The sequence below is a fragment of the Nymphaea colorata genome, chromosome 11, assembly GCF_008831285.2.
Source record: "Nymphaea colorata isolate Beijing-Zhang1983 chromosome 11, ASM883128v2, whole genome shotgun sequence".
Taxonomy (NCBI): Eukaryota; Viridiplantae; Streptophyta; class Magnoliopsida; order Nymphaeales; family Nymphaeaceae; genus Nymphaea; species Nymphaea colorata.
Window position 1 is genome coordinate 8332657 of NC_045148.1, and position 20902 is coordinate 8353558.

Sequence of the window (20902 nt, forward strand, 5' to 3'; positions counted from 1 at the left end):
TTTAAATGAGAATTATATATATATATATATAAGCGCCCCATCAAATTTGAATATTTTTAAACAAGTGTCCTTTCAACGAATTTTTTTGACTCTGCTATTGCATATTGTATGCACAGGCTGTATGAATGCCAACCCGAAACATATAGCTAACAAAAGCAACCAGATTGGTTGTTATTGAACACCCAGTACTCTTCGCATATCTGCCACCAACAATTGTTGAACCAAGGCCGCCAAGATGATCAACTCTTAGAAACAGAAACAGAAAGAAATGCTAAGCCGGAAAATTTTCTAGGCGTGCGAGGTGGGGGAGGCCAAAAGGCTGAAAAAGGGTTGTGGAAGAAGGGGCAAGATCTAGTGGACGGACTCCACACATGAGCGACAAAGAGTACATTGGTTGGCAAGCTGAATCCTGAGGCACTGCAAGTGAATAACACATGGTACAAGGAGGAGAAGGATATGCTTTGAAAGAAGGGAAGGTGGATGACATACTTGGTTTGAAAGAAAGTGAAAAAAACATGATCGAAGATGCCACCACCAAGAACACAAGACTGCTGTGTTTGAAATGGTGAAGGTCAGGGACCTCTGCGGCCCCAAGGAGCCGAGGACGGACGGCAACTTCCCAATGTGCAAGACGAACAGATGGGCAATCACCGGCCAGATAAAGCGACTGACAAGACGATGAAGCAGAATGACAAGCCGATAAAATGAGAATGTATATCAAAATTGAAGGACAAGACGTCCCCTAGATACAAAAATTGGGGACAAGAAGTCCCCTAGTTACATTAACATGAAGCAGAATGGCGAGAGAGACGGGACGTTTAAACATATTTTATCAGTCTTTATTCCTAACCCAAGTTATTCTAACGGTGCTACCTGGAAAGCCGCCTCGTAGTGAAAAGGTGGTGTTCCAGATTTAATGTACACGTTAACCAGTGAGATGTAAATGTGCAAATGTTAAGGTGGAAACCTGAAATAATGAAAGCCTTTTTGTTGCTTGCTCCAAACTAAAGCTCCGGGAACGGCGGGGTTTGATTTTAAGATTTCCTTTGGGGCTCCAAATCGAGAAATACTCTTCTCCACCGAGTTCCCAGGAAGCTCCACTTCTCTCCTGGAACGCCATGAATCTCTGCCGCTCTTGCTTCCTTCCTCCTCCCCACCACCAATTCCGTACTCCTACACCTTTTCGAAGTCTCTATGCTCCTTGCCGTTTATTCTCCATCAGGTCTCTCTCCCTCTTTCTTCCTGTCTCTCTCTTTCTCTGCGTGTGTGGATGAATCCAGTGATCCTGGAGTGATGGATAAACTTGGGACATTAAATTATACTAAAAGAAGGAAAATATCAAATTATCCCATTTTTTTCAGATAATTGGTGTATTGAAGGGCTACTTGTCCACCTGAGGAGTCACTCCCTCTAAGTGTGTCTATGGATGTAATCACTTTTCTAGAGAAACGGGAATGTGCGCAGATCAGAATTTTCTTTTTTCGATTTTGGTATTTTATCCCCATTTTCTGAATAATTTGGTATTGAAACACCCACTGAAAGATACTGTTTCAATTGTTTTGGAATTTCTAGGTGTAATGTGCCATTTCCAGCCGAGAAAACCAAGTTCCGGCGGGAGCTCCAGGCGGCAGTGGACGTGGTTCAGAGAGCTTGTCGTCTCTGCGTCGAAGTGGGTTAAGTCGTTTGTTCTTTTTTCTTGCGCTGTGAAATTTTGCCTCTTGTCAATCCTTATGGAAGGATTGCTTGTATTTTGACGCCGTCTGATCCCCAATTAGGTTAAGAGGTCTCTCCTTTCAAATGGAGATGGGGGAGTTGTTGAGAAGAATGACCAGACGCCGGTTACAATTGCAGATTTCGGTGTTCAGGCGTTAGTAAGCCTAGGTATGCAGTTCAACTGGCGTCGTTAGTGCTGAAAATAATGTGATTATGAAATTATTGTGTTGAGCTGCATTTGTTTGTTTGTCCTTCTTTTTTCCTTAAACCGTTGATTTTATGGATAAAGGAAGTTTCTGTTGAAACTATTTGCAATATCGTCCACATTTTTTTCCGTTCGAACTGACGTTCGAAAGCTTGTCAGGATTAAGAGTATTTATATAATGAGAAAATCAAGAGACCACATAAGAATTGTCCTTTCTGAGAAATCAGTTCTTATGCAGACGTGGTTATCGAAACTTCACAAAAGTAGATGCTGGGATAGGCAGAGATGGAGGTTGATTATCAACTTAGGAGGCTATCATCATGGGATGCTTATTAAATTTGAAGATGACATTTTCAAGCTTTAAATTTTATTTTGGTCATTTTAACATCACTTTGGATCCAGATTTGGTCATTAGTTAGTATGAATGTACTGCCTATAACCCCACTAAACAAGGATACGTAACCAGGAAACGTGATCGGCTGTTAGCTATAGGATCTCGGGTATGTGAATTTGCCTTGCTTTAAGGATTCATGGATGCGTGTGATGGTGTATTAATATTTTTCCTCAAGAAAACTTTAAGTTGGATAGTCGAATGTTAACGTGTCAACATTAACATGTTGACATGTTATTGCTTAGTCTTGGTGCTTCAAGATGGCCATCATATATTTCTGACATGAATTTTTCAGTACCAGGATTACTATCCAACTAGATATGGGGCCCTGTGTCCTTTCATGATTTCTAACGCTGCATACTAACTTACTTTATGATGTTTCTAGTTCATGGCAGTAGCTTTCCTCCGACTGTTCATTAGTCTTCCTTTTCACCTTTTTCAATTTTCATCTGCACAGTATCAACCTGTGTGGCAGTTTTGTGATAAGTTTACTATGAGATCTGCAGATCGTCTTAATGTGGCAAGCAGTACCTTTTTGCTTTTCTTCTTTCATGTGATCATGTTATGACATAGAGAGAAGAATTAGGACTTGTCAAGGTGCTAGTAAATTTTTGAATAGCGCAGCGACATGACAATGTTATGACGATACTTTCAGTTTTCTCTTCTTATTCTTTTCTGTAATTTAAACATCTCGATAGTTCTTTCTCTTGGCTGATTCTATGTAATTACGAATTACTCTATTTTATATGTTCATAATTCCAGAATTTATTGGAAATAAACTCTGCAACTTATGCTTCTATAACTTTAAGAAGAGGAGAAAAATTCCCAGCCTGTGCCCTTTTTGTCCCAAAAAATTGCTCTTGCATCCATCCATGTGCCTGCCAAGTCAGTGGAAGCATCTCTAGTACATGGCCATCAAAACTAATGGACCCAACTGTGCTGTAAAGTGTCCACAAGCATGCAGACATAGACGTAGTGAATTGGAATTACATTTGCAATAAATGTTATGAAATGATGCACATTTACAAATGCATTTCTTTCACGTGTGACTACATCTGCAATTAATGTTATTATTCGATGCACATCAGCAAATGCATTGCTTTCATTCTAACTAATGGACCCTTCTCCCTTTCTCTCATCCTTCCATTCATCCGCATCCCTCTATTTTGGTTTCACAATTTACACAATCAATCAAGATTCATTTTTACTTTATTGAAAAAGGATTCAATTGCTACAAATATATGATTATTATCTCATATAATGACCAATTACTTGAACCTTGATTTCATGAACATCCTCTCCCGTTCGGGCTTGAAGTGATTGGTAAGTCAAGGATCATTAGTAATCCTAAAACAGGATCTTTCTTCTGCTGATGGATTCATGGAAAGGAATCCAGTATCCTGCATGCTCTTAAGCTGGAAAGCAACATCTGGTGGATGTTACTTTGGTATAATAATGTTTTCTTAAGTCAAGATTGGAAGGATCATATCAGCACTGAGAATGATCTTAGGCCTTCTTGTGAGATATTATGTAAAACAGAAGCTATGAATATGCATTAGAGGAAGTATAGGAATTTACAGTACTTAAAAATGTGTATGGATAATGATGTGTAACTGGTGTTGCAGTTACATAGCAGTATCTGAGTTACTGTAGTGCGATGTCCATTCAGGTGGACGTCAACTTGATGTGTCAATCTCACTTCTCTCTCCCTCCATCTGTGTGTGTGTGTGTGTGTGTGTGCAATGGTGCCATTGAGTTTGCTGATTGTTGACTTCATCACTGCTACAGAATGGTTTTATCTAAAATGGACTTAATCAGAAAGACAACTTTGTTTTTAATAATGACAGAGTTGGGAAATTTGTTTCCTTCGATTCCTTTGGTGGCTGAGGAAGATTCTTCTTATCTGAGGACCAGTTTTATGAAACCTGATGAAAACGGGAACCATGGATATAGCTCACTCGTGGAATCTATACTAAAGGCTGTGACAAATAATGTGAGCTGTAGGTCTTTGAGCTGTGGTGATGTACTGCAAGCAATTGACAGAGGAGGAAAGAGTGCACATGCTTTTGGATCAAAGCCTGCTACATATTGGGTAAGGTGGACAGGATGCAAGGCATTTCTGCTTTAATGCATTGGTAACTCATTGACTTTTGTTGACTATATGAGGATATTATTTATTCATATCCTTCCCTTTTTAATTGTTGTTAAATTGGTGATCTTTCATGGCTGTACTCTATCACTAAATCTGATAAAAAGACTCCAATAATTTTATTATCTATGAGTTTCCAACAGGAAAAGGAACAAATAATATATAAAATGTTTTATTATCTAGGAGTTCCTAAAAGGACAAGGATTAAAGGAACTAATAATTACATGTCTGGAACTCGCTACAAGGCCATGGACAAGTGTAAATACTTATGTCATAAATAGGTTAAAGGAGGGACAAGGAGTACTTTTCTCTTACTTAAGCTGAAATTATGAAATTATTTAATGTTCAAGCTGTTTGCTGTCAATAACTTATCCTCGATAGTTTTGTTTTGCTAATTGTCATTGTATCTATTTCATGCATGCCAATTTTCTCATAAACGTGTAAACTGTAAACTGTAAATTTTAGTAAATATTGTTTTGGACATCAGTAAAACTTTCTTGTATGACATTTATGTCAATGCATCCATACTGTGAGAATCCATTTTGTCCCTGTTTTCTGAACTTGACATTATCACTCTTACCGACTGGCCTCTTATGCACAAGTGCAGGTACTAGATCCAATTGATGGAACAAGAGGATTTTTAAGGGGCACTGAGTCACTATATGTGGTAAGTAAACAGTTCTTTCTCTTTCACACATTGTTCTGTAAAAATGGATTTCCCTTTAATAACGAGTTATGAACTATTCAGCCATGTTAAAAAAATAAAAAGTGCGAGTTTTTTCCTTTTTGGTTGCTCCACACCAAATTGGGTTGCTGAAAGTTTTAATAGGTCACGTGGGTTTGTGGAAACATATGGAGGGTAGAACGTGGGAATTTCAAAAAAATGTGGGTCCACATGCATGGCTAGACATTCATAATACACACACACATGATATATGTATGTGTGTATGTAAGATAAAAGATATTCATAAATTCATATACAATCTTTTGCAATAACCTGCAAAATTTGAGCAAAATATTTTTATAAGTTTGTACATAATTCATTGTGAGTCATCACCAAAGATAAGAAAGCATTCATAATGCATAATAAAAACAAAATTAGGGTTACAACTTACAAGTGCCTTAAAAAAATTGTTCAGACACAGATCTGACCCAGATTCGATCCATGAATAACCCGCTGCACTTTAAGTACCTATATCTCAGAACCTCCATAATGACATGGGTACGTCTCCCAAAATACCCAACAGAGCATTCCCATCCGACTTGGATTTCAATGCTTAAAATTTTCTAGATACATCTTGTTAAATAAGCAACAAATGGAAATGTTTTTTTGGAAGAATGGATGTTTACTTTGAAAAAATTAGAATCGAGTTTAGTTTGCTTTTCAATCAATTCATGAGAATTTACTTCTTGTGGTTGTGCATCAAAATGCTTCTACATATCTTCCAGAAGGGACAGTTCACACTGAAGCAATATAAAGTCTCTAGCTTCATGCTATAAATAAAATTCATCCACTGTAAGGACAAAATCTCTGTGTGAAATATTTCTCAATCATTTTCAACTTGAAGCATTTCCCTTCCAAAGAAGCAAATGCAAGAGTAGAGGCATTTTCAAATGGGATTAGGTTTTCAAGAAACAGCAGTCTGGTATCATGAAGGTTCAATTGTTGGGATGATCTAAAAAGGTACATCAGTTAAACTCTTTGTTTTCCAGCTTTCTGGCTTCATTTGTGTTAGCTAATTTTATGAAAGAGTGCCCACTTTTGGTGGTATAACAGAAATACATCTTATTCTGAATTTCTTTTATTTAACTGTATTTTTGGTATATAATTCGGGCTGTTAACTATATCACATCCAAAGCTGAACATGTTTTTTTAACTCCAACTGGAGATTATTTTTTATGATTCATTGTGCTTTCTGTAGCTGACCCATAGACTGTCATTTCAGGTGGGTTTGGCTCTGGTTGTAGAAGGAAGCATTGTATTGGGCGTTATGGGCTGTCCAAACTGGAAAACTGATTTTGTTTCTGACAGAGAAGTTGCCCCAGAAGATGCTGAGTCGGAAAACCATCATAGTGGGCTAGGGATCATCATGGCTGCTCAGACTGGCTGTGGAACATGGATGAAAAGAACTTCAGACTTCTCACTAAACATTGATACTATTGGATTACATGACTGTTGGATGAGGTGCTTTGTGGACAAATGTGTTAATGTGGATGAGGCAAAATTCTGCATTCCAGATAGTCAATCATGGGACTCATTGCCACTATCCACATTCTTTGTTCCAACAACTGACAGTGGTAACAATGGTCGAACAACTGACAGTGGTAACAATGGTAGAACAAGACAAGTTGTTCTTTTGCCAACTTGCTGTGGAAGGTTCTCTTCTCACCTTAGTGCATTCGTCTCTTTGTAATTCTTTGAAAAGGGACAAGTTATATTTTGACTATTATTTTCTCTGATTCTCTTTTAATCTTAATGTGTCTAAAATTAATTGACTAGGATTCAATCGCTTGAATTCATTCACCTGCAGCTTGTGTAAGTACTTGATGGTTGCTTCAGGCAGAGCATCTGTTTTCATTCTTAGAGCAAGAGCTCAAACAGTTATCAAGGTTTGTAACATGTCATTTGCAATGAGCAAAATTGGACTAACAACAATGGCTTTCCACTTTCTGATTGTTCGTTTGTAATCGGAGTAGGTTTGGGACCATGCAGTTGGTATGATATGCGTGCACGAAGCGGGAGGCAAGGTGTGCCATATCCTGACTCTGATATGTTAAATGGATTCACTATCAGAATGGTGTTACTGTTAAAACTTTAAACAAATTCTGCTGGTTTAATAACAAAATAATATAGCAGATTGAACCACCTATTGATGTTTTAAGAATGAACATGAGATAAAGAAACATAGTATCGTTGACAGAAATATATGGCATTCAGTCTTGCCACTGATTTATCTAAAAAAGCATATGCACAATGCTTTCATGCATTTGTAGAGATCAGGGAAAACAAGTATGTACCTGTAGACAATTCTGCACAATATACATTTCATTGGTTATGAGCTGTGTTATATGGACAATAACACAGATGTCACAGAGTGTCAAGTGTCGGACATGAGGACAAAGTCCTGGAAGCCACTTATTTCTTGGATGCTTTTATCTTGCTTATTTTTGATCTATTGAGGTTCTAAAACTAGCGAGACTGAACAAAGTTGAGTTTGAGGCTTTGAGCCCACGTATGAACTTAAAGTTGAGCTCAATTTGCATGAGCTTGGTTCTTGTATGCTCGATTAGGCTTGTTTAAGGCACTTATATAAAAACTCTTCGACATTTACAAAGAGAACGTTTGATATGCAGGATGCTTTGTTAGAATAGATTTTTGTTTCAAAATTCATTGGCATCTTTTGTGCCTTTTTAATTTGAAAATCTTTTTTTTATTCCTAGTGGCTAAGCTCAAGATCAGCATGTCTAGGCTCAGACTATCTGAAATTGAGCTAATGAAGTCAAACTTGATGATCACGAGTAGGTTCAGCTTGGAGCCCAAGCTGCTGGACTCCCATACTGACTAGGCTACACTTCCGCATCCTCTGGGCTGAAATTAAAGAAAATTGACCTTTGAAGTGTGTTACAGATGAAATATTTGATGGTAGGCAATTTGTGTGACACTTATGAACGTTGGACACACAATGTCAATGGCCATTTCTATGAATACTGTGTTCAAAAAGTGAATTGTCTATGTTGTGTCAGTTTTGATGTCTAAAAGTGTAAGAATCTAACAGCATGGCCCTGTAGTAGTGTCAAGATAGCACTATGATAGCGGCAAACTTAATCAGGTATGAGCAAAATTCGGCAAATTTACCCCTGGCCTCACCAGTAAATTCATCCTAAAATAGGGAGTTTGGAGCACGTGTAATGAATTTTATTAAAGTTAAAAATTTTTAGAACCTGGAACATGAATGACCAATTATTCATCTGTGACTAGGTTTCAGATTGGAAGGGCAGTCAGCTGGAGCTTGCTGCAGACAAAGAGGCACGGAGGATCATTTTTCCTTCAGGTGGAGTGCTAGTATCAAATGGTAGTTTGCATCAGAAGATTGTAGAAATGATCTCGATCGACTCATCCATGAATTGATGTTTATGACCGAGGGTAGGTACCAACTCCTTTTCTTTGAAAAAGAAAAAAATAAAGCTTCCATTCATTTTAAATAATGTTTCCATTATGGCTAATCCGATCTCTTTATTTTCTCTGAAAATTGTTGGCTGATTTTCATAAGTGAATTAGTCGTGTGAATTGTCCAACAAAGAGAATTGATTACCCTCCTTTTCATGAGAAAATGGCTTTGTGCTTTTCCTTTTGACTGCTATTTCCCCACGACCTTGTGGGATTCTACCCTCCGATGTTGAATTCACATGAACTGCAATTTCAGTACGATTAAGATGCAGTTTTAGACGTTGATACTTTTCTTGGCCTTTGTTTATATCTTCTTCATGTTTTGTTGTTATGTAGAACAGAACACGATCTGAACCCCTTGTGGCTTTCGTGCTTGCCCAGATGAAGGGTCCTAGGGTTGCGAAAGAAGTCTTCCTTGGGAGATCAATATTGTTAGGAAGGCGACCATAGGTACAACAGGTGACATTGGCCAGGTTGCAATGTCTACCTCAAGCTTATATATACTTAGTTATAGTTATAGTTATAGTCATGCACAATAACTGCTTGTTCATCTTCAGGTAACAACCTGTTCACCCATGGAACATTGCAATGCTGCCAAATGACCCGCTCGAAGAGCAACCTCTGGACGAACACAATTGCTAGTCCAGTAACATATAGACACATTAGGTAGTAAGAATCCTAAATGTAAATAAACTCACTCTGCAACAGCCTGATTAACAAATCCGTTGAGCACATTGATTTAATACCTGACAAAAAGTTTAAATTTTTAAAATAGTACAGAAACATGTTTGAAATTCGAAAAGGCCGAACCGATTTAGAAAGGATATTTAACAACTATTAATGGAGTCGGGACTCTAATTCGAGTCCTTGTAAACCAGATGGCCCGCTACTTTTCTTATACTACATAACGTATGAAATAAAGCGTTCACCTAGCACTGTATACATTCTCCTGTCCTGGTAACTATTTATCATATCTATATGAGAAAATGTACAGAAAATCTTTAGATTCATGTTTTGAATTTGTATTTATAGAAAAAAGAGATGTATATCTGCCCTTGCCCATGCAAAAACTGACAATAAACACATGGATATTTCTCTAGTTTTTGTGTTTAGAATTGTTTCAACTCTAACTAAATAGAAAGTTCAAAAGAAAGTCATCAAAACAAAGAAACATACGAGCACTGTAAAATCATAGTAGTTCGAGACAATATTTTCATCTAAAAATGGTATTATTACTAACACATCTGTATGAGAAAATACGTAGATAAAATAATTAAAATTCAGGTGAAATGTATAATTATTTGAGAGCGAGGTGCCATCGATCTTAGCTCATGTGAGAACTAACAATAGAATACATATTTTTTTTTTCTAATTTCTATATTTGGAACTCTTTGCTCTCCAGTTTGAACTAAATCTCAAGGCTAATCGTAAACCGATGAAACAAAAAACATTATAAATCTACAACGGTTTCACCAGATTTGATTTGACTTATTGAATTCCAACGACTCCAAATGAACTGAAAAGGATCACAACTACAAGTCAGAACAAGTCAAAATGTGATGATCGAATTGCATTTCATGACTGTAAGCCCCATTTTTTATAAGTTTAAAACAATCTAGACGCATTGATTTTTTCAGATCCACGTAAAATCTGGTTGGTGCATGAGATTGTGGTTTCTTTAATTTCCAGGGAACTAAATTTGGACCTTGTGACTTCATTTGTAAAGTCAGATTTCAAAAGAGGCTGGACAACACTGCAACCAGTTACAAATAGTAAAGTGTCAAATCCTTGGGTTTTTACATATAGAGACAGGTATGGTTGAATGTTTTGTTCCTGTTTATCTGCGAAATTTTTCGATCCAATGATCAAAATGCTAAAGTTATTTTACTACATAATTTGTTTTACAATTAGGAACTTTTAAAGTAATTAAAAATATGAAAAGAAGCGCAACGGTGTAGAAAATCACCAACCACCAATACCGCATCAATTTATTTGATTATTTTAAAAAACCATTATTCAAGAGAGAGAGAGAGAGAGAGAGAGAGAGAGAGATTTATGCTTATGTCACATGGAACAGCTTTTTAGCGACTTTTGTTGCTGTCAGGAATCGCAACTTTTTTTTATTTTTTTAATAAATAAAGGTCGACTAAACTGAAATTAGCCCTCGAAAATGAAGCTTAAAAAATTTTGGAATTGGCAAATCGAGAACGAGTCTCGAGCTTCCATGTTTGTGGCATAACACGATTTCCGACCGAACAAAAAACTATATACATCTATCGGCAAGCTGCTGAACAAGCAAACAAGCATCCTCCATTGAGTACAGGGGATGCGTGCATGAATTCTACAATCTATGTTTACTTTCAACAAATGCATTTCGAGTATTATCACGATAGAATTCGATACTGGCGCTGCTGATAGAACTGTTATTAGTTTTATTATTTCGATTTATTATTATTATTTATTATTATTGCTGTTGCTTGTTCTTGTAGATGTAATGGGGCCGCTTGAACGCATGAAGTTTGAGAATTTCTTCAAGCCAAGCAACATTCTTCTAGAATATTTTTGACTCTGCAAAAGATTATACTGCCCAATTGAAAATTGCTTCATAGACGTTGAAACAATGCGCAGAAGCTTATTCGTTTAACCACTGTTTGAAAACAAGAAAGTTAAAAACGGAACGTGGTATTTTCCTCTTGCAGTAATCTGCAATCAACAGTCAACACGATAAAACCTAACTCACCGAAAAATAAAAAAAGAGTTACGCGCCTCCTTAGCTTTTAGACTCAAAACAAGCGACAAAAAGCCTGCTTCCTTGTATGAGACACCTCCATGAAAGGAAAGCTTGGTCGAAAGCCTTCTGATCATTTCATGAAAGCGTTTGATGCAATAACGCTTATCCTATCCTGCGACCTTTCTGACATACCTTGATCTGTTCTATATTATATATATTGCAGTAGAAAGGCTTGTTGCTGGCCTTAAGGGTTATAGATACCTGGTGAAGCCGACTGTGTGTAAACGAAGCATAGTCAGTTCGATTTCCATGAATACTCAGACTACAAAAAGTAGCGATGCTGCCACCCAAGTTTCGAATTAGACCCCACACCCTGGTGTTAGGGAGTAGGCTTCAGCTTCTCCGGTAAGGTTCTTGGTGTGTGCTTCAGCAGCCATTTTCTCCAATGGGGACACAGCTGAAAAAAACGACAAAAGCATGATGGGAGCGAGAGAGAAAGAGATTTGGTCACTTGAGTGTATAAAAGTATCGTTTTCTGAACAATGTGGAAAAATATTCGTATAGTTGGTATTGTCTTGAACGGTGTTCTGCCGTTCTTTATGACTGTACATAGCTCTAATGCAACCGGGAAATGGTGGAAACGTGGCCTTTGAATAGATGCCTTCAGTATACATGTAAACATTCAAAATCATTTTAGTCTCAGTTAATTGTTCACAGAAAAAAAGATTGAATTGATGATTGCCAATTTGAATATCTTTGCGTAGTCTAGCGGTGCGAATCTTATTTCGCGTCGATAAATAGTGCATTTTTTTTCGTGCACTCCCATTAGTACGTTCACAAACATGCAAGGAACAAAAATGTAGTTACGATTCCGGTTCAGCTGCTCAATGTTAATTTGATAACATTAGAAAGGGCTTAATACATTGTTCATATGATTTTGTAACTCAAGGATCGGCAATCCTCATATATACAAGCTAAATATAACGTCACAGAGATATGCCCAAGGGTAGCAATCATAAGAATGTGCTTAGAAGATATCGCATGGGATTAATTAATAACATCTGAAATTATGTTAGATATGATACATTACCAGCTCCATAAAAAAATGGACACTCCTGTAAAATCATCAGAAGATATTTATACTAATTTGACCTACCAATAAAATATAGAATTAAAGGAGGACACCTCATTAACCTATTCAACCACCCCACGAGCAGAATAGAGGACAAAGATAAATTAGACCTCTGTTGCATTCTCAAGTTGTCATTTGGTTAAAGATCATGTCATTTAACAATAATTTAATCATCTACATCCTTCTAAAAAACTTAAGTTGACGTCAAAGAGATTTGGCGTACTACCAAAACAAGAATACAATTCGTGGTTCATTTTCAAGGAAGTGGGGACTAAGCCTTGTTATGGAAGTGTCTAGACGACCCCAGGCCAGAACAGGCTATGTCTCCATATCTACCCTTAGCCAAAAATATCAAGAACATTTAATTGCTTTATGTTAGTTGACGGGGAACAGGTACTTAGATCAGTTGGCATTATTCACTTGAGCATATTCTTTTACTTGCTGAGCAGAGGCCTTATCTTCCTGAACCATGCAGCATATAGACACTCATATTGGTTAATTGCAGTAACACTCATATTGGTTAGTTTGTTTGATAATTTGTTTATAAATCAAGAATGCACAGGAGTAGTGAGATCAAGTTCAACTATGTTGGTGTCATAGGAGCTGAAGTTAGAGAATTGATCAAGTTTTCTTGGCTCTTGAAAGCTGGGACTGATCTTCTCCTCTAAACATCATTGAGCTTATCAATAACATGTCTGCATAGAACCTAAAGACCCGTTTGGCAGTTGGAATACTCTGTAAATGTTGTATGAATCTACCTCAAAGTTTAAGGCAGATTCATAGAACATCTTTTAAGGTGTTTCATGAATTTGCCCCAATCTGTGGGCCATATGCATGTAACAGTTCCATACTGTTGCATTTACTAAATGAACCCTAAAGGCAGCTATGAAATCTTCCAATAAACACAATTATGTTCTTGGAACACATGTTTCTAAAAAGTGCTTCAAGCACATTATATGATTATCAACGGTGTTTTTAGATCCAACAACTAAAAACTGGGAATAATCACACTATATTTCTTGGGCCAAAATATGGTCTTGATTCATGTATTTCAGAAATATGTGTTCTGGGAATGCAGTCTTCTTCTTATCGAACACCTTCTGTAATTTGCAACCTGTAATAAAATAAATATGGATAAGGTCATGATCACTTGCAGTAAGGTCAAAGCGCTACATGGCAAGGAAAACCTGGTTAGCTGGCATTACCAACCACAGCTCATTCAAGGGGGTAGTAAGTATAGAAAAACTTTATTTCTTTCTTATCATAAATAAAAAAAAGTACTTTCAATTGTTCAAGATAGTTCTTCCTTTAATAGCATCTTAAGATAGTGGAGTCTATACTAATCAAACATAGTGCTTAGAGGACTTAAGAAGAACTGCATATTGAAGACTTTGGAAAAAATCATCAGAAATTCACATAATTATGTCCATTATATGAAGTCCCATCTCACACATGATCATCACAACGATGAAAAACACTCGATCTAGAATAAAATGAGAGAAAAAGATATAGAATCAATCATTTGTATATGAATCTGACTTACTGCACAAGGCTAAAATAATATGGCTCATTGCATCATAAAAAAGGCAGCTAAGCTACAAGAAACCAATGTCAAACATTAAATATTAATCTTTGACCCATAATTCATAAAAGGGAAGATGGCTGACCAAATCCACAACTTTAATTGCCTTCACCATTGAATTCGATCTGCTTCTTCTCTACCAATATGAAATAAGAACTAACCTTTATAGTTACTCAAATCTCATTATAATCTGACACATCATGATGGAAGAAACGTCCTAACACCCTTTGACAGAAGGCATGTTCTAAATATTTGTCAACAATATCGTGCATATATTACTCTGCACGCTATATGTATCACAGAATATCAATATTGAATCATCTCCTGCCGTTCATTAGATGATGAACGGCCACCAACACAACGATAATCTGTTCTTTCATACGAACAAGAAATGATCCCCACTGCAGATTATATAAAGAAGAAAGTAGAGAAAATTTCTTCATATAAAAAGAAACCTTTTTACTACTAACAGTAAAAAAGATTAAAAGTATCCATATCTCTAACTCGTGGCGCAAACTATTACGTGATCAGGAATACGTGGCCAATTGTTGTGTTCTGCGATGCCTTTTTAATTAATCGAGAAGAATCCCTGGCACCAACCTCATATTGTCAATCTCCCCACCTTACATTTGGCAGACTTTTGGTTGGTGAAGCCTTAAAGTTGTTTCTAACCAATCCCAGAGCTACACTTATAGGAATTAACCCAGTCCCCAAATGGAACAGTGAATTCTTGAGGATTTCTTTTCACTTCAAAAAGTTTACCAAGTTTCATCTTGCAAAGAAAACAGTAAATTTCACATCAAAACTTCTTTAACTAATAGTTAATTGTTCAGTGACATCAAAATCAGTCCGAATCGGTCGATTTGAATCAAATGGGCAGCAAAACCGACTGGATTCCATGACAGATGCAAGAGTGCCATGTGTCAACTATAAATTAATGATTTCTATTCGTAGAATCGGGAGCCTCACCGATTCGGTTCACGAGTCGATCTGGTTGAGCTCGCAATGTGGTGACTCATGACGATGATCTTAATTAATTGACATGATTTGTATAGTTGTGCTCTTTTGATTTGAAAGAGTTGATTTGATTAGCAGCCAATTAACGATGAACACTGCAAGCGGGCTGCTGCTCATGCCCACTTGACTAATGCCTGTGGTGGGTGCCACGGACTTTATGAGAGACCTAAAGGGCTTGACACCTGTACCTGGTCAAAGTTACCGATTTATATCACTAAGAAATAACTATTATGATGCTTAAAATTATTAAATATTGTGAGATATCTAAAATATTAATATGCCATATATGTAGCAGTCACATCTCAAAACCAAGTTCTTCAATTTACTGCAAAATTAAACTTGCTCTAGGAAGGAATATGTGCATACTGATCTTTGTGACAATGACATGAACACAGTTTTCAAATCCAAGGGATCAAATCGCAGAAACGTCCGGGCCCAAAGATATTTGTAAAGTGGGTCTCTAACTAGAGTTGAAAACAAGTCGGATCGAGAATATATAAGTACATTAAAAGTTAGGCCACATCATGTGTTTCTCTACGTTGTAGAAAATAACACAACCTTCAAATTAGCCCCCAAAAAACTTAGTATAGCTGGTTGGACTGGCCGAGCAGTGACAGAACAGTCGTCAGTTTGATTTTTATGGATGCTGCTTTCTTTAACTGCAAATCATATGTATACGATACTTAGTTTAACTGCAAATAATACGTACACGATACTTAGTTAATGGATGTCTTGCTTCCCACCTAAGTCCTGAAGGGGCTCTCCACTCACAAACTAGATTGAGCTTTTTTGCATTTTAAATCAACTATGGACAACCAAGGCCTTTGTATCAGAAGGTTGTTTCAAGAAGGCCTTCAAATTACATCGGATTTGAGATCGAGACAGCCAAAAAACATACATGAGATCTGCACCTGGGTAGCTATAGCTAGCTAGGTCCCTTAATGTTCTCAAATATCACCTGGCACATGACCGGATCCAGGTTGGAATCTTGGATCCAACCGGACGTTACCTGGATCCGCATGCACCATGCAGCCTTAATCAGTGGGTTCACTACTTCTTTTTGGGGCACCGTTTGGCATGTCCGGATCCAGCAAAGATCTTGTCAATGGATATCAGGTCCAATCAAACGAATCAGGACAGGCTGGGCTTCTTGGACCACAGCCACTCACTGGTCCCAAGCATACGTAATTTCAATGTGAAATTTACAGATACCCTTTCCTAGATTCCACGCTCATATATCCATGAGGATCCATTAAAACAAGATATCAAAAGTGTTGGGCTAATTAATTAACACATCACAGTAGAGCGTGACCCATTATTGCCATCATTTTCTTGATTTGCCAGTAGAACACAACCATGTAAAATTCTGACTAAGATGCTTATTTGAGATATGAAACTCTAAGTCTTAAAGTCTTAAAATGAGTGTATCATAGCTGGTATGACGGGTGGGGGTGCATAAAAGACATGTCAATTGTTTAATTTCCTTGAATGCTATTTTTATGGACCATTAACGTTGAGATCATGACATTCAAGTTGAATGGTATATCATACTACCCAAGTCTTACCTCAACTTAAGACAGTCAGACCCTGTTGGCGGCAGGAGCAACAGAGGAGAAAACCTTTAGGTCTTTTTCAAGCAATTGGTTGTTAACCTCTGGCATATCTGCAAGGATAGGGAACTCCAAAAACTGATTGAGCTTGGTAAGTAAGTAGTTTATAAAGTATATTGAAGAAGAGTTCAAATTAAAGATAAGCAGTGGGGCGGGATCACATTGAACATGTGAGTCTTCTCCAACCATCGGTCAACAAGTTCGGAACGCGTGTCCGGTTCGGTGCCGCCTCGGATCGGCCCCACCGAGACGCCGCACAGGCGACTGCAATCTTGGAAGAATCGTATTGGGGAGAGGGATGCGTGTTGAGGTGTTTCCTCCCAACCAAATGGGAGCTGCCCAATGTGAATCCATGGAAAAGGCAACTCGCTGCCCATCTCTCTTTCTCATCCTTGAACCATGAAAAAGGTCGGGAGTTGCTTTCGCAGATCAAATGAAAGCGCATCGCAAAGAGGACACGTTGATGGAGGGAAGACAAAAGTGTTGGCCGGCACCGATCTTGGTTGACTTCTCTCTTTCTACCTCCCTCTCTCCCTTCAGAGCAGCCCCTATTTATATCTTCAATGCTTCAGCAGCACCAGCATGCGGCCTCTTGCAGTACCACCCTGAGAAAAAAGAGCTCCCCTTCTCTCTCACACATAGAGAAACACAAAAGGTTAAAGAGTTGGGAGATTGTCTAAAGGAAGTTGAAAGGTGTGAGCAAGGAGGCCACTACCTGATTTCTTTCTGTGTCTCTCTGCCGATTGCGTTTCTGGTTTGAGTTGAAGACATTTTTCGAGAAAGACCCACAAAGGAGAGACTTGGGAGGTGGTTTTGAGATGGGGAGATCTCCTTGTTGTGAGAAGGTTGGGCTGAAGAGGGGGCCATGGACGCCGGAGGAGGACAAGAAGCTCATTGATTACATTCAGAAGCATGGGCAGGGGAATTGGAGGACTCTTCCTAAGAATGCAGGTAACCTTCACGTCAAGCATTCAATCTCAAGAAGCAAAACGAGAGTAGAAAACAAAGAAACTGTAACATTTCCTCCATCAAAAAATTGTAATTAGCCTCAAAGTTTCAGTTGGTTTAGTATACTGTGATGAGATTTTATGTCCAAAAGTCAAAGCTTGTCATCTCCCACCAACTCTCCCACAGGAGAACTGATCGTTTTCCTTTTCTCTGACAAGATTTTTTTTTTTCTCTTTCAAAATCTCTGTAGTTGGTATGGTGAAAATTTGTATTCGTCCAGGATAAAGTTAGTCCTCTACCAAAGTGATTCAATGAATCAATGTCATTCTAACTAAGTATCTATTAGACAAAAAGAAATGATTAAGAGTTTTGTGTTCACTTTCAGGGCTATCAAGGTGTGGGAAGAGCTGCAGGCTTCGGTGGACTAATTATCTAAGGCCAGATATCAAAAGGGGGCGATTCTCCTTTGAAGAAGAAGAGGCGATCATCCAATTGCATAGCATTCTTGGAAACAAGTAAGCGGACATCTCATTTAGTTGAACCAAAAGATAGCAAATATTTCATCATAGTTCCAAAGAATTAAATTGATGATTAACAATATTTAATTTATTGTCATGTTACTGAAGGTGGTCGGCCATCGCTGGACGTTTGCCAGGAAGAACAGACAATGAGATCAAGAACTACTGGAACACCCACATACGGAAAAGGCTTCTGAGAATGGGAATAGACCCGGTGACCCACAGGCCTCGACTTGATCTTCTGGATTTATCAAGCATAGCCGCTCTTTTTTCCTCTTCTCTTAATCATGGAGCTGATCCCCTCGTCAACTCTGAGCTACAAAAACTGGCTGCTTCAAATCTTTTACCGACAATTCTAAGAAATAACACAGGTTTTGAGTACAGCCAAAATTTCATGCCTGATCTGGAGAGCTGCTCTTTAGGCCCTCAGTTTGGGAACCAACAGCAAGTTTTTAACGACACCTCAAACTTTTCTTCTTTCCCAAATTGCAGCAACACATCAAATGAACAGTCTTTGAATGATCTACAGTTCATTCAAGGGGATATCAGCAATCAAGTTTTGGCCAATCCCCTTGGTTTTGATACCCAACCGAACCGACAGGAAGATTTATCTTACCTGCTTGATAATATATGCTATCCTTCGTCCGATAACCCGATCATAGCAGACCCTCTAACAGATATGGCCTCTACTTTTCAGTCAGAAAGCCAAAGTTTGAACTTCTCCTCTGCGTTCTCCACCGCCAACTCGAGCCCAACGTACGTCAACGGCTCGAACGAAGATGCATATGAGAGCTACAGAAGCAGTTTGCTGAATTTTGACACCACTCAACTTATTGGAATGTAATTTTTCCTTTTGTTCTCTTTAACTTTCTGTTATCCTTCTGTAAAAAAATATTCGAATTATACATTATACGTGTTCTTTTTTACTCCCCATCTTCTCTAATCTCCAGTCCCTTGCACACACACACACTCCCTCTCCCTCGTGCCTCGTACTTCCGCATCGATCTTAAGCTAGTTATCTTGATTAAGATTCCCAGACTGAAATGAACAGATGGCGTTCATACAGTTGTGACATTCCTGGCAGTAAAGTTTGCATCAGAGGAATTGATGCACCAAAGACGCGTGTATCGTGTAGAATAATCAGGAATAAGCTTAAAATATATATTTCCTAATCATTGAGGAGCAAGCATTGAAATTGAAGTCAAGATCTTTACTTTGAAAGAGGTTCAGATTTCATTATTGGCTGTTTAAACTCCAAGTTGCCTGTCAGGAAGAAGAAGATCCATGCTCATAAGATTCGCATAGAGCTTCTTCTATCTGCTATTATTTATTTCAAATCAAGCTGCAGGTTCATTGAGAACAGTAAACCAGACGGTGCTTCATGAGAAAATAAGCAATTTATTGGCAATCCCCACGTATATATTAGGTAATAACGAAGTTGCAGAATAACAAATCAGAATTCCTTCTGTTTACATTTTTATTTTTGTTCTTCTGCTAGTAAAGGTGCTGAGCTACGAATCCTACGAGTACCGTTTCATGTTTTCATTAACTTCTAGAATAAATGGGCCGCAATACTCAATATCACAGTTAGTCAATTTATCAGCACAATATTCTTATATGAGAAAAAGTACGCCCACTGAATAAGCCCACAGCATGCATTTTCACCGTTACAAAGGTCAATATATTTTATTGTATGCACTGTTTTTTTGTCAAAAAATTGGCAATAATCTAAGTTTACGTTGTTTGGTGATGACACCAATAACATACTGCCGATATATCGGCTTCAAATATTGAGATTATATTCACAACATTCAAATGTTATAATGTTTTATAATCTAGATCCGCTGAACAGTATGTTACTTTCCAAACAACTTCAGGAGGTTGAATCCTTTGCACTCAACAGGGAAATTGAGGAAAACCCAAATCCAGATATTCATACTTAAGTTCACGATTTTCAGAGATGATTGACCGATGAGTCGAAACAAAAGGACGGGGAGAGCTGAAAAGGCAAAACTGTCCTTTTATAAAAAGGGACCACGCCAGTCACGTTGATTACTGGGCCCACATTTTTTTTTTCTTCCAATAGCAACACAGTGATGTGCCAGTGGGTCCCACCGGAGGAGCGTAAGTAAGAACTTACTCGATCAACTGTTATGCCGCCAACAAATCACCGCCGGTCACAAATGACCACTAGCGGTCAAGTAGCACACGGAAGCATGACGTCATCAGTTCAACTTGGGTTTTGCCTAGCTTGATCATAACGTAAAAGTATGCCCGCTTGCATTTCCTTGTTCCAGATTTAAGTTAATCAAAGCAAATCCAAGGTACAGAACCCATTCCATTAGATCAAACTGGATAATTAATTCGGATATCTGTTCCTATGATGATTCATATTCTATTCTGAAAAAAGAGCTTACAAATCTAACATCATGCATGATAAGTGAAAACTCTTCTGACCTTGGGTCGGGGCGAGAACTAGGATTTTTTCGTTGCAAGAATTGAACTATAGTTTCAAAATTTTAACAAGAACCCGAATTTAAATTTTTTAAAATTTTCATATACATTTTTAAATTTTTTAAAAATCTGAATGGGGAATCAAGGCCACTGGGGACCCCTTTTACCTCCACCCTTGCTTGGGACGGTTTGGTTCAAACATTAGATAACATCATTAGATAACATCCTGCAAAACCCATCACATAATCTTTTTCACCTTAATATGAGAAAAAAATATGGGGGCT

General features: G+C 37.9%; 2 protein-coding genes across 7 annotated transcripts; both read left to right on the forward strand.

The window, feature by feature from the left end:
* Nucleotides 1–1025: 1025 nt before the first annotated feature.
* On the forward strand, nucleotides 1026–10438 carry LOC116263709 (putative PAP-specific phosphatase, mitochondrial). 6 transcript variants are annotated; one of them, XR_007574571.1, is made up of 10 exons: nucleotides 1026–1222; nucleotides 1573–1669; nucleotides 1776–1881; nucleotides 4157–4401; nucleotides 5066–5125; nucleotides 6405–6835; nucleotides 6990–7068; nucleotides 7156–7206; nucleotides 8445–8602; nucleotides 10316–10438. XR_007574571.1 is itself a non-coding variant. In XM_050080346.1 (10 exons), exons 1-9 carry the CDS (start codon nucleotides 1119–1121, stop codon nucleotides 8585–8587), a joined length of 1323 nt encoding a protein of 440 aa, XP_049936303.1. In that variant the 5' UTR covers nucleotides 1026–1118; the 3' UTR covers nucleotides 8588–8602; nucleotides 10316–10438. The 6 variants fall into 6 exon arrangements, 4 of the variants coding, with proteins under 4 accessions (XP_049936303.1, XP_031499306.1, XP_031499304.1 ...); XM_050080346.1 differs by having other exon boundaries at nucleotides 8438–8602; XR_004174689.1 differs by lacking the exon at nucleotides 10316–10438 and having other exon boundaries at nucleotides 6959–7068; nucleotides 8438–8456.
* Nucleotides 10439–17036: 6598 nt separating this feature from the next.
* Nucleotides 17037–19090, forward strand: LOC116264433 (transcription factor MYB41-like). The gene is made up of 3 exons (XM_031644643.2): nucleotides 17037–17649; nucleotides 18032–18161; nucleotides 18273–19090. The coding sequence occupies exons 1-3, from the start codon at nucleotides 17517–17519 to the stop codon at nucleotides 19006–19008; spliced, it is 999 nt and encodes a 332-aa protein (XP_031500503.1). The 5' UTR covers nucleotides 17037–17516; the 3' UTR covers nucleotides 19009–19090.
* The last annotated feature ends 1812 nt before the right edge of the window (nucleotides 19091–20902 follow it).

Coding starts and splice junctions, on each gene's coding strand:
- LOC116263709 (XM_050080346.1), top strand. CDS start 1,119: ATGAATCTCTGCCGCTCTTGCTTCCTTCCTCCTCCCCACCACCAATTC. Junction 1,882..4,156: donor TCAGGCGTTAGTAAGCCTAG/GTATGCAGTTCA, acceptor TAATAATGACAG/AGTTGGGAAATTTGTTTCCT. Junction 7,069..7,155: donor GAGCTCAAACAGTTATCAAG/GTTTGTAACATG, acceptor TAATCGGAGTAG/GTTTGGGACCATGCAGTTGG.
- LOC116264433 (XM_031644643.2), top strand. CDS start 17,517: ATGGGGAGATCTCCTTGTTGTGAGAAGGTTGGGCTGAAGAGGGGGCCA. Junction 17,650..18,031: donor GACTCTTCCTAAGAATGCAG/GTAACCTTCACG, acceptor GTTCACTTTCAG/GGCTATCAAGGTGTGGGAAG. Junction 18,162..18,272: donor CATAGCATTCTTGGAAACAA/GTAAGCGGACAT, acceptor ATGTTACTGAAG/GTGGTCGGCCATCGCTGGAC.